Source organism: Schistocerca serialis, chromosome 5 (genome assembly GCF_023864345.2).
Source record: "Schistocerca serialis cubense isolate TAMUIC-IGC-003099 chromosome 5, iqSchSeri2.2, whole genome shotgun sequence".
NCBI lineage: Eukaryota > Metazoa > Arthropoda > Insecta > Orthoptera > Acrididae > Schistocerca > Schistocerca serialis.
The window spans coordinates 15,900,065-15,916,552 of record NC_064642.1 but is presented as its reverse complement, the minus strand read 5'-3'; the positions used below and the strand labels follow the sequence as shown (position 1 = coordinate 15,916,552).

The 16,488-nt window shown below is 36.1% G+C and overlaps 1 protein-coding gene across 2 annotated transcripts in view; it reads left to right on the top strand.

The window, feature by feature from the left end:
* Window positions 1-16,488, top strand: part of LOC126481387 (uncharacterized) — a 150,252-nt gene that overhangs the window by 125,674 nt on the left and 8,090 nt on the right. For both annotated transcript variants that reach the window (XM_050105109.1, XM_050105110.1), the window contains exon 4: window positions 13,864-14,019. In XM_050105109.1, coding sequence (XP_049961066.1) covers window positions 13,864-14,019 — 156 coding nt within the window. The remainder of the gene's footprint in view (window positions 1-13,863; window positions 14,020-16,488) is intronic.

Here is a 16,488-nt window from a genome sequence, read left to right as displayed (position 1 = left end):
TTTTCCTAAATCTTTCCCTGCTTTAACAAAAGTTGTATCATCTGCATAGAGTGTGGATTCACATAACATGGTGCTGGGCAAGTCATTTACATATATTATAAAAAGTCAAGGTCCAAACACAGAGCCTTGTGGTACACCCTGCATGATATCCAAGACATTTGACCTAATATTGTTAAAATGCACAATTTGTTTTCTGTCGCTCAAATAGGATCTGATCAGAGATAGTTCTGAGCCTGTAATACCATAGCAGTGTAGTTTTTCTAGAAGTATCCTGTGACTGACAGAGTCAAATGCCTTGCTGAGGTCCACAAGAGTGGCATTAACTGATAATCCTGATTCGAATGATGACAATATATATGAAAGAACATCTTCAACTGCTTTTGCCGTTGACAGGCCGGACCTGAAGCCATACTGAGATTCACTAAGAATATTATTCACAGACAGATGTTGAATGATTTGGAGCTGTATGCAATATTCCACTACTTTTGATATGATGGGTACAAGGGAGATTGACGGTAATTATTGTGCAGTGGAGTAACTACTGCCATTTTTAAGAATGAAGGGAAACAGCTACTGACAAACATCCGGTTCATAAGAGAACAGAGTGGATGTGCTATTACATCTGCTATTTTTTTTAATTACAAAATTGGAGAGACCATAAATATCTTCTGATTTTGAATAACTTAATTTTGCTATTGCAATTTTAATGTCTGTTACTTTTACTTCTTTCTATTTAAACACAGGAACCATATCCTCAAAATTTTGTAGAAATGAATTTCTATTATTTGAGATATGGTTGTTGTCACATTTATGGATATGTTCATTTGCAGCACTGTTATTCATACTGGCAGCATTAATGAAGAAGGTGTTGAAATCATCCGGTGTGATACAAGCATCACATGAATTGTTTCTGTTAACATCTTTATTTCTACTCAGATGAGTCTTGATAACAGTCCAGGCGGCTTTGCCTTTTTTTTGGGACTTATTAATATAATCATCATTTGCCTTGTACTTGCTTAACCTAATTTCTGCCTTGTATTTGTTCCTCAAACTTATGTATTTTGCTTTTTCAGCTTCACTATTTCTTGATTTGTCATAGGAAATCATTAACAGAGTTCTGAGCCTTTGTAGGTCAGGTGTGAACCAGTTATGCACTGATGTGAGACCATGTTTCCTCATAGTTCCCATATTTTTTCTCATTGCTTTAGGGCAGTGAGTTTTAAATGTATCTGACAATGCACTAATGAATAATGTAAACGCTTTTTCAATATGCTTACTTTCCAGCAGAATGTAATTCCAATTTGTCATCTTTATTTGTGTTCTGTAGTTATCAATGTTCTCTTCATTCAAAAGCCTAATGTTCTTAATTTTATTGGAGACAGATGCTGGCTCTTCTGTTATCAATTTTAACCAAATACCTTTATGGTCTGATAAAAAATGAGTATTGAATAGCCCTAGTTCATACCAATTTGTCTCAACATTTGTGATTACATTATCAAGGCAGGCAGACTGTCTTGTTGAGTTTTCATTACTGCAGTGCAGGTCATGTGATCTTAGCATATTCAGAAGATTAAGTTGTTTAGGTGTGTTCTGCCTTAAATCAATATTTATGTCACCAAAAATTAAAATCCTATATTTAGGCCACTTATCGAGGTGTAGTATCAGTTTCTGTAAGGCCTGTGCAAATACTTCAACATCATTATCAGGTGTGCGGTATACAGACGCAATTATGAGTTTTAACATGGGCAGTAACATTGCTGCTATTTCCAGTACATTTTCTATACAGTAATCATTAACACTAAGGGCGCTTTAATCCAAGTCTATACCATCACTAACATATATAGAGGCTCCCCCATAGTTGTGTTTTGGTCTACAATAACCTGTTACTAAATCAAAGCCTGGGGGTACATACAACTGCAGTTGGCCTTCACTTAACCAGTGTTCATTGATACATAATATAATATTCTTGTTCACTCCTAACAAAAAACTCAGGTCATCAGTTTTGTTTCTTAATGACCTGATATGTACAAATAATAATGAGTCATCCTCACAAAGGGGTAGGTCTGGATTCCTCTGTAGCAGTATATCAGATTGTTCACTTTGCTTGTACATTCTTCTGTCACTTGTTGATTGAGTACTTACATCTCTGGCTAGTTTATTGGTTGTGTTGGATCCAGATGATTTCTCTGGTGCCATCCATAAAAAATCGCTGCTCCTCTGTGGAACTTTTCTCACTCTAGTAGATGCACATACAGTAGCTTGTTTGTTTTCGCTCATGTCCTGTGTACTTGCTTTTCTCACTTTTACAGCTTGATTGCTTACACTCACTGGCTGAACACTTACATTTAAATCATCTGCTCTTTGAATGTTCTTTTTCACTCACTGAAAACTTCCTTTTAACTGACCCACTTGACCTGGAGATGACATCATGACATTTATATGTGTAAATGATGTGCTGACAGTTCCTGGAGACTTTCTTCTTTGCTGGGAAGTGGACCTGATAATGGTTTCACTTCTGTTTACATGTGTAATTGGTGCGCTGACAGTTTCTGGTGACTTTCTTCTCTGCTGAGAAGTGGACTGGATAACAGTGTCACTTCTGTTTATCATATGGACGCCCTGTCCCAAAACTGGTGTCATCATATGACTGCAGTTTACTGAGGAGGTAGCTACATTTGTCAATGTTGCCCTCCATGTGCACCTAGCAGAAGTAGCGATAGTTTTGCATACTTTCTGTTTTCCTTTTGCATTGAGGTGCATCTCATGTTTTGTGTAGTCTTCTCTATGTAGAAGTTTGTTCAAGTCGATTACAGTGACATTTGTACATGGAGATGCTAGGTCCATTATAATACAGTTAAGATTGTACACCATACAGTTGTTTTCTGGCTTATCGTATCTGTATGGGATTGTACACAGTAGCAGCCTAGTATGACACATTCTTGAAATTAATCTTTGTACACTCATTTTAAAAACTGCTGTGCTTCTGTTACTGTCATTAAAACCTGCAATAACTACCACTAAGTCGTCCAAAGTGAAACCCCTGGAGAGTTCAACTGCTTCCCTGACAACATTTTCAAAGCATGCATTAGGTTTTACTACTGCTGACGTCCTGTAGTTGAAAGATGCATTTAAGAGTGATGCACACCCATGCCCATGACTATCAGATAACAGCAGTATATTGTTTTTATGCTTGATCTGAATCATTTGACTACCAGTAACTGTTTTCGTGCAGTTGAAGGATGTTCCACTCCATTCTGTTGTGCCTTTTTTTGCAGCAGTATTGTTTTTTGACGGAATATTGACACTAACGGTTGCTGGTTTCAAATTGTGCACTGTAGGACTATTAGTTACTGCATTTTGTTTTGAATTAGAAAGAAGAGTGCGAGTGTTACGTATTCCAGGTTCACTTTGTAGGTATTTTTCCAGTAATGCATCATATTGATGTTTGAGGAGTTGAAACTCATCGAATATCATCGAGATACTAGTGACATTGGCTAAGATTGTCATAGCAAATGCCGGGCTGTTTAGTTTATTTTTGAGATAATCTGCTGGCTGGATTGGCCGAGCAGTTCTAGGTGTACAGTCTGGAACCGCGCGACCGCTACGGTCACAGGTTCGAATCCTGCATTCGGCATGGATGTGTGTGATGTCCTTAGGTTAGTTAGGTTTAAGTAGTTCTAAGTTCTAGGGGACTGATGGCCTCAGCAGTAAGTCCCATAGTGCTCAGAGCCATTTGAACCAATTTTTTTAGATAATCGGTGTGTGAGGACCATGATAGGTTTCTGTCCAGTTGCATTCCAAAGAATTTAACATGCTCTGCTTCATTTAGCTCCTGGCTTCTGTGCATAATGTGAATATCATTTATTCGAGACTGTTTTGTCTTAAATTGCATCAGCTGTGTTTTTGAAATATTTAGCTTTAGGCCATTTAGATGGAACCAAACATCTAGGTTTTCTAGAGTTTCTCTGACGTTTTTAGGTATTTCTTCTGTGTTTTTATTTTCTGCCAGTACTGATTATATTTATGTTTATGGTTAAGTCATTTACATAAAAAAGAAAGAGGATTGGGCCCAGAATTGAGATGGTTCTCCACTTCAAGGAGTATTTCCCTTTGTTTGATGTTGTGACAACCCTTTGCTTTCTCTCCATTAGATATGACTTACACCACTGTAAGGCGCTACCGATAATTGCGAATCTTTTCATTTGATGTAGTAGTAAGGAGGGATTCACACATTCGAATACTTTGGATAAGTCACAGAAGATTCCTGAAGCTTTTTGTGACTTGCCTAAAGTGGAACTAACTTTAGTTACAAATTCATTGATTGCATGAATTGAACTTTTGCCTGGAATCCAAACAGATTTTTTGAAATAACATTGTATTTGTAGCAGAAATTTTGAATTTGAATTTGCAACTATCATTTCAAATATCTTAGAAAACACAGGGAGAAGGGAAATTAGACGGTAATTTCCCATACCATCTTTGGAGCCTTTCTTAAATACTGGTTTGACTTGTATTGTATTGTATTTTTATTGATCCAGGCAATCATAGTATTGTACAGCTGTACATATGATATTGGATAGGTCAAGAGAGCTATTTACAAGTAATTTTTACAAATTGATTTTTACATTATTTTGTAGCAAGGAAATTATCTATCTTAAACAAAACAGTTAATACAAAACATAGAATTGTAAGGTTGTACATACGATATTGGACAGGTCAAGGGAACATATCTGCAAGTAATATTTAATAAATTGATTTTACACTATTTTGCAATGAGGAAGTTAGCTATCTTTAACAAAACAGTAAATACAAATGTTGTATGGTAAAATACAAATAGCCAATACAAATGTAATAGTAAAGTAGTCCAGTGTATTTCATAGACATGCACAGTATATAATAATCCAGTATATTTCATAGACATGCGCAGTATATAATTTTCAGACCTAATTGAACATTTATCATATTGTTTACATTTTTAACCCCTTTCAAAAAAATGATCAACTGCATAAAAGCAATGGTCCAAGAGATATTTTTTTAACTTATGTGTGAAGGCTCTTGGGTTCTTTGTTGCTTTGATTTCATTGGGTAAATTATTTTCTTGCTCTGACTTGAGCCAAACAAATGTATATTATCTTGATACATTTATGAAGAATTTATTAAAATTTTCTGATATCTGAGCTGGATGTACAATTATTTTGTCATGTACCTTTATTTTAGAGATTTCCTGGTTGCTAGGTTTGATTCCAAGTTCAGATTTGACTACTGTCCATACTGCCTTGGATTTTTAAAAAAAATAAATTTAGTGTTTTCCATTTCCTTTGCTGCTTTTGCAATCTTCTTAAATAGTTTTTAATACACTTTAACATAGTTTATGAACTCAGGAGTCTTATTTGATTTCAGCTCAGCATAGCTCTCTCTTTCTATTACTATATATTTTTATGCCAGTGGTAATCCACTTTAGTTTATTTGTTGCCCTTCTTGGGCAGGCTATGGGTGGAAATGTTTCATTGAAGACATGTAAAACTGTTTAAAAATTTATCAAAATTTTCTGAACACGAGTTTTCTTGTTGTAATGACCAGTCTGCCTCATTTAATCTATAACAGAACAGGTTTATGTTTTCTTCACTGAACTGTCTTTTCATGAAGCATCTCCTCCCATTTTTTTATTGCTATTTTTTTATAAGTTTAATTCTATAAGCAGAGCAGAGTGATCTGAGATACCTAGGTTTAAAGAGAAGAAGCAGTGTCCTCGAATGTATAATTTGTTAAAATATTGTCTATGCATGCTGCTGTTTGCTCATTTACTCTGTTGAAGTCAGTGAAATTTAATCTAAAGCCATATTCTTGAATTACTTCAATAAACTTAGTTGACATGCTTGTTTTGCTTGCTGTATCTATGTTAAATTCATCAGCAATTAAAATAGATTTTTGTTCATTTTCAGCAACTGTTTTTGATGAATGCCGATGTAAATAAATAGCACACTGGTTGCATTAAAAATCTGAAATCTTGTTATTCCATTCACACCACCACCTCCTACGGCAATAGGACTTTTTCTTCAGTGCCACACGTATTTGCTTCACACATTCAAAAGAGAAACATTGGATGTGATGATAGCTCAAAAAGTAGTAATACTCCTTCAGTGAAAGTAAAATTAAAAGAGTAACTTTAAATATTGACCAACAGTTGTGAAAAATAAATAACATAAAATAAAATTATTGGCACTCCATATTGCTACAGTCTTTAGACTGTGATATTGCCATTTTGATATCGATGTTTTATCAACAGCCCTAATATGTACAATTGCAGAGATGGGGGTGCAAACATTAATGACAATGTTGAAACGAAAATACATAAACCGCATTTCAAAACAGATGCCATTAAGAATATTCAAAAAAATGACAACACATTCTTAATGCACTTGAATATAAAGGGGTCAGGCTCAAACTATACAAATGACGGAGAAACAATAGTTAACGACTTATAAATCATTTTGTCATAAATAATAAATATATTAAGGTTGTATGCTTGAATTGACACTTGCTTACAAAGGATAGTACGAAATCTTAAATAACCTTTCTAATGTTTATGTTGCCATCAGCTTTTTTAGGAGTAATTTAAGTCGGGGAGGATCATACATACTCGTGGATAGATCAAAGGAGTATAAAGCAAGATTTGATTTCGATTCCCGTAATGAAGAATGTATATTTGAAAGCTGCTGCGTAGAGTTAGGGCAAAATATTTTAATTTTATTGGTGTATAGAATTACAGGTGCGGAAATAAGGTAACTATTTTTGTTGAAATTCCAGTGCCTGTTGCAAAAGCTCAAAAAGGGAACCAAGGAAAGAGTCATAGTAACTACTGATTTCAACAGAGATTTAGCCAGTGAAGCCAACAATGCAACAAAATTCATTGTCATGATTCAAATATTAGGTTTCAGTGCCAATTTCACTGATTTTACTCGAGTAAAAGAAATGTCTGCAACATGTATAGATACCGTAATATTTTAACCAATCGTACTCATAATGAGGCAAATAAGTTTTGTTTAGATTTAGGGCTTCCTGATCACTGTGCTCTGTTTATGGAGTTACAAAAAACAATAGAACCTCACAAAAAAAAGAAAATGCCCTGTTCTCCGCAGAATATATGAACTTATTCCATCACAGATTAAATAAGGTGCTCTGAAAATTTTTCTACTTTCTGAAAACTTCCTACATGTTTTTAATGAAACTTTCCCCCGTACTGTATTTCATAAAAGAAATAGGATTACTGAAGGAATAAACATCCCTAGTGCAAAAAAAAGACAGCTTCATAGGGAACTAAAACTTTAAAAAAAATCCGGATTTTATTACCTATGTAAAAAAATTACAAAACTACTTTTAAAACAGTTGTAAATCCAGTAAAAGAACTGACAAATAATAGTTTTATTTTGGATAGTGAAAACATATCAAAGACATTATGGTCAGTGATCAAAGCTGAAACAGGTACCATAGCTAGAGGCCACAATGTTTCTGAAATCAATGTTGGCTGGTTGGTTGATTTGGCGGAAGGGACCAAACAGTGAGTTCATTGGTCCCATTGGATTAGGGAAGTATGAAGAAGGAATTCGGCCATGCCCTTTCAAAGGAACCATCCTGGCATTTGCCTGAAGCAATTTAGGAAAATCACTGAAAACTTAAATCAGGATAGTCGGACATGGATTTGAACCGCCATCCTCCTGAATGTGAGTCCAGTGTGCTGACCACTGCGCCACCTCGCTCGGTCTGAAATCCAGGTACAGGACAAAACTGTTGTAAATCCTGCTCAGATTTCACAATTATTTAATGAATTCTTCATAAACGTAAACAAATCAAATATCAATGTAGAAATGTAAGGTCATTTGAAGATTAACTTTCAGTAAATTCAGCAAAACTGCTGTAAAAGATACAGAAAATTTGATACTATCACTGCAAATTAAAACAGTGTCTAAAATAATTGCACAGCCACTATCTACAATAGTTAACCAGCCCCTTCGAGAAGGTTATTTCTCAGACACACTTACGTACACAGTAGTAAAGCCACTATTCAAAAAAGACGCAAAAGAACATATAGGAAACTATTTCCCAATTTGTCTTCTTCCATTACTATCAAAAATATTTGAAAAAGTTCTCATAAAATCAATATGAATTTCAAAAAAGCAAACCAGAGTGTCTGCTATAAACCATTTTGTAGATAAAATTAGCTTCTCTCTGCACATCTCACTGCCTGCCACAGAAATTTTTTGTGACTTATCAAAGGCCTTTGATATTGTTAAACACTCTTTGCTACTCTGTAAACTGGAAAAATATGGAATTAGGGCACTGTATTAGAATGATTTAAGTCCAACCTAACCAGTGGAAGACAGAGTGGTCATATCATCAGATAAAAAGAACTTATACTTCAAAATGGAAAACCATTCCACAAGGCGTACCCCAAGATTCTGTCTTAGCTCTCATTCTGTTTCCATTTTACGTAAATGACCTACCACTTAACATTCAGTGTCAGTTTTATTTGCACATGATACATCTGTGATCATTGAAAGTAACAGCACTGACCAAATTCCTCAAACTGGATTAAGTACTTTATAAAAGTTGATGTAAATGGGTTCAAAATGGAAATGACTCAGTTAACACAGTTTAAAACAAAACAAGCAAAATTAAATAATGTTCATATCAACCACAAAAAACTGGATTTGCAGGAAGATAGCTGTGTGAAATTCCTAGGAATGCAACTGGGTAAAATTCTACCATGGTGCTCACATATATAGTACCTTGAAAATAAATTAAATAGCCAAACATTTGCAGTGAGGATATTGAACAATACAACCAGTATGGACATAAGTAAAGTAGTGTGTCACAGCTACTTTGAATCAATAATAAGGTACAGAATTGTATTTTGGAGTAACTCAATCCATGTTTTCCAACGATTTTGGCGACGAGAAGTGGTGCAAAGCTGGATTGCGGACCTCACACTTCTCTTACTATAGTTGACTTACTTGAAACATTTAGCCAATCCTCTTCTCTGGATATGTGGCTGCGTCGATCTCCACAACTTCTTCTCCGAAGAAATAATGCTGGTTAGAGGAACCAAACAAATACTATCTCTCTCTCTCAATTTCCACTAGTTTCATATAAGCATACAAACTCTTGCAAGTTGAGTACACCAATACCCATTAGATACAATTGAACATAATCACAATTGCCTGGTTTTAACAACCAAATAATTTATGGACATCTCATGTGTCTTGCTTTGTTCAGAGCTAAGACATGAAGTAAGTTAAAAGCCTACAGCCAATTGTTTGTTTTTCTTTTTTTCAACAATTACAATCACTAACACAACAAAGAATAGCATTTAATTACTCCATGTCGTCTCATGATGCGTCTGTGATGCTTGCAGCAAACACTTGTCTGCGTCGTTTGACTGCCCCGCTTATCACCTTCTCATTACAAACTTCCAACCTGCACAGAGGAACCAGTGGCACAGTAGATATGTTTCTGTTCTCTTACTTATATTTAAAATATCGGGTGTTCGATATGGTGGAGGGCCGAGTGTGTTTAGAATTTGCACTGAAATTCTCGAGGCACTACGGTGTGTCAAATTTGCACTTCAGAAAACTGTCATTAGAAATATGCCCAATGTAGAGTGAAGAAAATCATGTCACCCATTCCTAAAACATCTAACTATATTAAGTATTCCTTCACTATACATCTATGAGCTGATTATCTTTGTACATAGTAACCCTGATCCATTTGTAGCAAATCATTTTCAACATGATTACAACAGCAGATACCAAAATAATTTTATGCCGCCCACCTACCATGTAGAACTTTATGCTCAAACTCCGTATATGTGTATGAAAATTTATAACAAAGTAAAAGGAAGAGAGTTGCGCAGTTTACATATAGAAACACTGGAAAAAACCTTCTATGAGAAATGAGTTCAGAAATGTTACTGTTCAGTAGAATTCATTAAGGATAATCTGAACATTTGAGCAGGAGAGTGCAATTGGTTAGAACTGTTAATTTTTAAAAGTTAGTTACTTATTAAGAAAAGTTATTAGTTGCATATTAATTACATATCCAGTACAGTTTACTATATTACTAAGAAAAACTGTAAACCAGTTTTTGTGTTTTGACGAGTCACCTGTACATTAAGTCAGTGACTTTGAAATGATATGTTAAGAGACGATAAACATCTATTCTATTGTATTGCAAATGCTTTTGCAGTTAACCATTATGATTTTAATACTCTCACCTGTGGGAGGCATTTCTTTCAATCTTATGCCGGCCGGAGTGGCCGTGCGGTTCTAGGCGCTACAGTCTGGAGCCGAGCAACCACTACGGTCGCAGGCTCAAATCCTGCCTCGGGCATGGATATGTGTGATGTCCTTAGGTTAGTTAGGTTTAATTAGTTCTAAATTCTAGGCGACTGATGACCTCAGAAGTTAAGTCACATTGTGCTCAGAGCCATTTGAACCATTTTTTCAATCTTACACTGATACTTCTGGGTTTCCAACGTCTATCGTTACCTGAATTGGATTGAGATCCATCTAATCTAAGAAACCCTTGCATACACCCCACACATTGTGAGCTACCTGAATAGCAGTCTCTGATGTGTAGTGCACACCTGACCCATTTATGAGGACCCTACAGTCCTCAATCCTATGGTGCAAGTTCAGGAAGTCATAGCCTAGCTTGTCGCAGAACCTTTGAAGTCTCTGGTTCAGTCCTTCCACTCGACACAGAACCAAAGGGCCATGATCAGTTCTGGGGATAGTGCCACAAATTGTGAGCTTTGTTTAAACTGCATGGACGAGGCTGGTCTTCTCAATCTTCTCTGCCAGTGACTGGAATGGTGCAAGTATGACCTCGGAGCTCTGATGACAAGCATCATTTGTCCCAATGTGTGCCACAATCTGCAATTGGTGGCATCCTGTTCCCTCAATGTCTGCTGGAATAGCCTCTTATACCTGTTGAATGAGGCCCCCAGCCTTACCTACTGAGTCCACCTAGTGTCCCTTTCTGTCCCTTGCTGCCATTTCTCTAAGAGGTACCATCATTTGCTGTATGTTTGAACTGCCAATGATTAATAGAATCCTATCCTTTAGTCACATCTTGAAACCAGACAAAACAGATTTCCCCAAAACAGGTGAAGCGAGTCGCACTGGCTCGGTTTCAGTTTCTGTGAACAACAGCACCTCAGACTTGTTGATGAGGGGAATTGGTGCAACACCCTGAGTCCTCCCAGGTCCTTGTCTACCCTGTACAGCCGTCCCAGATGGGTGATTTCCATCTGCTTACGAATGTCAACTAACTCATCCTGTGTTGAGAACAGCTTTCTCAGTGGAGCTGCATTTTGGACTGTGAAATGTGTTACAGGACAGTGAACAGATAACTTTAAATTAAGCCTGATAATTGTCTTTTAATCTGTGGAGTAAAAAGTTGCTTATTCCCTTAAGAACTGAAGCAAATACACAAAATGAGATTTCTATTAAGGTACAACAAAAACCTGTGGTAAGAATTTCTAGCTTCCTAAAATGTTTTGAGGCTAATTAAAATTGTTATAAAACATTTACAATAGATGCAGATAATATATGTTGGGCTACTCCTCTTTACTTGCATCCTGATTGAATTTATCAGCAACTATCCTTATGTGAAATATGGAACATTAGCAACATAGCAGTCTTTGAATCAGATTCTCTAAACTGCTTCACTGTTTCCCTTTAATCTGACCTGGTGGTAATTCCAAACATGCAAGCAGTACTCATCTACATCTACATCCCTACTCCACAAGCCACCTGACGGTGTGTGGCGGAGGGTACCTTGAGTATCTCTATCGGTTCTCCCTTCTATTCCAGTCTCGTATTGTATGGGCCACACAAATTTTCTGTATGCGGTTTCCTTTAGGAACGAACTGCACTTTCCATAGATTCTCCTAATAAACTGAAGTCGACCATTCACCTTCTCAACCTCCATCCTTATTTGCTTGATCCATTTCATATTGGTTTGCAACATTACGCCTAGATATTTAATCGGCATGACTGTGTCAAGCAGTACACTGCTGATGCTGTTTTCAAACATTACACGTTTGTTTTTCCTACTCATTTGAATTAACTTATATTTTTCTACATTTAGAGCAAGCAGCCATTCATCACACAGGTTAGAAATCAGGTCTAAATCACCTTGCATCTGCCTTTTGCCTGAAATTCGTAGTTTTAATATAGTGATGTACAGCTATTGTACCAAATCATCATTGTTTTCAAAATATGTAATAACTTTAAATTGTTTAATGTAACAGCTCGGGGAATTGAAATGGGAATCCTTGGAAGAAAGACAACATAGTTCTTGTTATATCTGCTGGCTTAATTTAGAGAATCTGTATTTGAAGAGTACTATGTGACCACTGTGTTGCTACCATTTTACATTTCACACAGGGACTATGAAGATAAGACAGAGAGAGATTAGGGCATGTACAGTTGCACATAGATAGTTCTTTTTCATTCACTCAATATGCTGATGCAATAAGACAGAAAATCAGTAATACTGATGTGAAGTACTTTCTGCTATGCACTGTGACTTGCAGATTAAAGATTAGGTACAGACGCTTGACAGATGACATTTTAACTGTCTGTTCAATGAACTAACTGGTTTAAACAATAAACACGTATGTTTTAAAACCTTGAACATGGTTGGATATAGCTACTGTTGAATGGAGTCATTGTGCAAATGTGAAATGAATTACAGCCAGTCAGATGGAGAAATGAATACTCCTTTCATTTCTGCAACTGATTGACTGTAATTCACTTTATCATCACAAAGAAATACGTGTTTTCATAAACGAAAATTTAATTTGTCAAATTAAAATAGAAAAAGAATTAGTGTTTCAGTTGGTAAAAATTAATGTTTTATGTGCTCTGATTTGTTTATAAATAGTCAGAGAGAAGATAAAACTACCTGTTTAGAAAATTTCCAAATACCAATCACATCATGCCATCAGTAGTGCGCACACATACATTTAAAATGTCTAAGTAAGCTATACACTTCATACTCATAAGCACCATTTAATACTTCATTTTAAAAAGTATACCATTCCATTATGGCAGGGTGTTACAGGAACCAGTTTTGAATGTATTTCAGAATAAAAATGGTCTTGGTTGTGAAATTATTTAATGTGAATGATGTGTTTTGCTCTTATGGGGGCTTCATCAGGTTGTGTAAAAGTAGCTGGGTGTGAAACATATTCATCATATAGCTATATAAAATAGAAAATGGACACAACACTAAATGTGTATGTAATCCATCCATACACCATAAAACATAAAATGTGAGGTGGAACTTGAACATACCAACTTACACAGCTATAGCAAAATGAAATAGGGCCACACTTCAAAAATAAGGGCAGTATGAGCCACATGCTGCACAGTGTCCTTTTTATGACAGATGAATTATATATCCAGTTTCTGTTGTACCTATCTTCCATTTTATGTGGCTATGTGACTGATTGGTTTCATATCCAGCTACTTCTACACAATCTGCTGATGTCTCAAATGGGTGAGATGTGTTACTGACATTAAGTAAGTTTGCAATGCAGATTGATTTTATTCTGAAATACTTCATTTTAACAAAAAATGATTATCCTCTTAATAACTGCTTTAAAGGAGAAAAATAGAATGTAAGCCATGCTTTACTTCACATTTGGTTTATAAAATAAGTTTCAGTATATTTAATTTGGAACACATCAGGTAGAAGTGTGCATCACTAATTCATTTATTCAGTCAGGATTATACTATAGCATCTTCGTAGTTTCATTAAGAAATTACTCATGTAATGTGTAACATTTCTCTTTAGGTTCTTTGTTTTCATCTTGGTATGACAAATAATTATCTGTGGGACAAAGGAACTCCTAATGAGCGTTTTGCTACAGAGGAAGAATTTGATCGCATTACGAGAGACATACATAACGAATTTGTTCGGGATGGTGGAAAAATACAATATTCTCACAAGGTAAGCATGAAATTTCATATATCACTCCTGAACCTTTTGTCACCTTTTAAGGCCTTCACATTTGACATCGTTGTTTTCAACCCTACTATGAATTGTAGGAACAATATGTGTTACACACACACACACACACACACACACACACACACACAGAGAGAGAGAGAGAGAGAGAGAGAGAGAGAGAGAGAGAGAGAGAGAGAGAGAGAGAGATTTTATCTCTCTCTTCTCTTTCAGCGGGCTTCAGGACCTTTGTGTTGTCCCCTTTGCTCATCTGAAAAAGGTGAGCCAGAATCTCACCTCAGTGAATGAGACGTTGAGCTCAAGAAAACTGAAAGCACTTACAAATATCCAGCATAGATCCTGGGTATAGGATTTTATATTTAGATTCATTAAGTTATGACCATATACTATAAAATGACTTGTTTATTATTAAATTATTTTGATTTTTAACTGTTTCCCACTCTGTGTTATCTATATAGTTGTTAACAGTAGTATGAATTTGTTTCAACTGACTTTTTAAATATTTGGATTTTAATTGCCTTTATTGATGTCCTTGGACAGCTTGTTGCACAATTTTTATTCCCTTGTAGAAAATGCTGTTTTGTGTTCTCTAGTCATTCGTTCTTGGTAAAAGTCTGGCTCTTGTTGTGAATAGAACAAAATCTTCGTTTGTGTTTTGGTACAATTTCTATGAAATTGGCTTTGTCTTTGTGTTCAGTACATAAAACTGTAAAATATAATTACATAAATATGTGTGTGTAGAACAAGTAGATATATATGCTAAAATAATATTGATAATACAATAATCATACAGAATGTGTTACTATTCAGTGTTAATATAATAATAATAATAATAATAATAATAATAATACATTATATTAACCACATATGGTAGTATCACATGTAATTATTTTTTAACTAGGTACCATGCAGAAACAAGTGTAAATGCTTATATTTTACTATCACACACTTGTAGGTAGTTATTGGCTGCTTATTACGTATCCCACCCCCCCCCCCCCCCACCCCCCTGCTGCCCCTTCCCCCATGAACCATGGACCTTGCCGTTGGTGGGGAGGCTTGCGTGCCTCGACGATACAGATAGCCGTACCGTAGGTGCAACCACAACGGAGGGGAATCTGTTGAGAGGCCAGACAAACGTGTGGTTCCTGAAGAGGGGCTGCAGCCTTTTCAGTAGTTGCAGGGGCAACAGTCTGGATGATCGACTGATCTGGTCCTGTAACTCTAACCAAAACGGCCTTGCTGTTCTGGTACTGCGAATGGCTGAAAGCAAGGGGAAACTACAGCCGTAATTTTTCCCGGGGCCATGCAGTTTTACTGTATGGTTAAATGATGATGGCGTCCTCTTGGGTAAAATATTCCGGAGGTAAAATAGTCCCCCATTCGGATCTCCGGGTGGGGACTACTCAGGAGGACGTCGTTATCAAGAGAGATAAAACTGGCATTCTATGGACCGGAGCGTGGAATGTCAGATCCCTTAATCGGGCAGGTCGGTTAGAAAATTTAAAAAAGGAAATGGAAAAGTTAAAGCTAGATATAGTGGGAATTAGTAAAGTTTGGTGGTAGGAGGAACAAGACTTTTGGTCAGGCGAATACAGGGTTATAAATAAAAAATCAAATAGGGGTAATGCAGGAGTAGGTTTAATGGTAAATAAAAAAATAGGAGTGCGGGTAAGCTACTACAAACAGCATAGTGAACACATTATTGTGGCCAAGATAGACACAAAGCCCATGCCTACTACAGTAGTTCAAGTTTATATGCCAACTAGCTCTGCAGATGATGAAGAAATTGATGAAATGTACGATGAGATAAAAGAAATTATTCAGGTAGTGAAGGGAGACGAAAATTTACTAGTCATGGGTGACTGGAATTTGACAGTAGGAAAAGGAAGAGAAGGAAACGTAGTAGGTGAATATGGATTGGGGCTAAGAAATGAAAGAGGAAACTGCTTGGTAGAATTTTGCACAGAGCATAACTTAATCATAGCTAACACTCAGTTAAAGAATCATGAAAGAAGGTTGTATACATGGAAGAACCCTGGAGATATTAGAATGTTTCAGATAGATTATATAATGGTAAGACAGAGATTTAGGAACCAGGTTTTAAATTGTAAGACATTTCCAGGGGCAGATGTGGACTCTGACCACAATCTATTGGTTATCAACTGTAGATTAAAACTGAAGAAACTGCAAAAAGGTGGGAATTTAAGGAGATGGGACCTGGATAAACTGAAAGAACCAGAGTCTGTATAAAGTTTCAGGGAGAGCATAAGGGAACAATTGACAGGAATAGGGGAAAGAAATACAGTAGAAGAAGAATGGGTAGCTTTGAGGAATGAAATAGTGAAGGCAGCAGAGGATCACGTAGGTAAAAAGACAAGGGCTAGTAGAAATCCTTGGGTAACAGATGAGATACTGAATTTAATTGATGAAAGGAGAAAATACAAAAATACA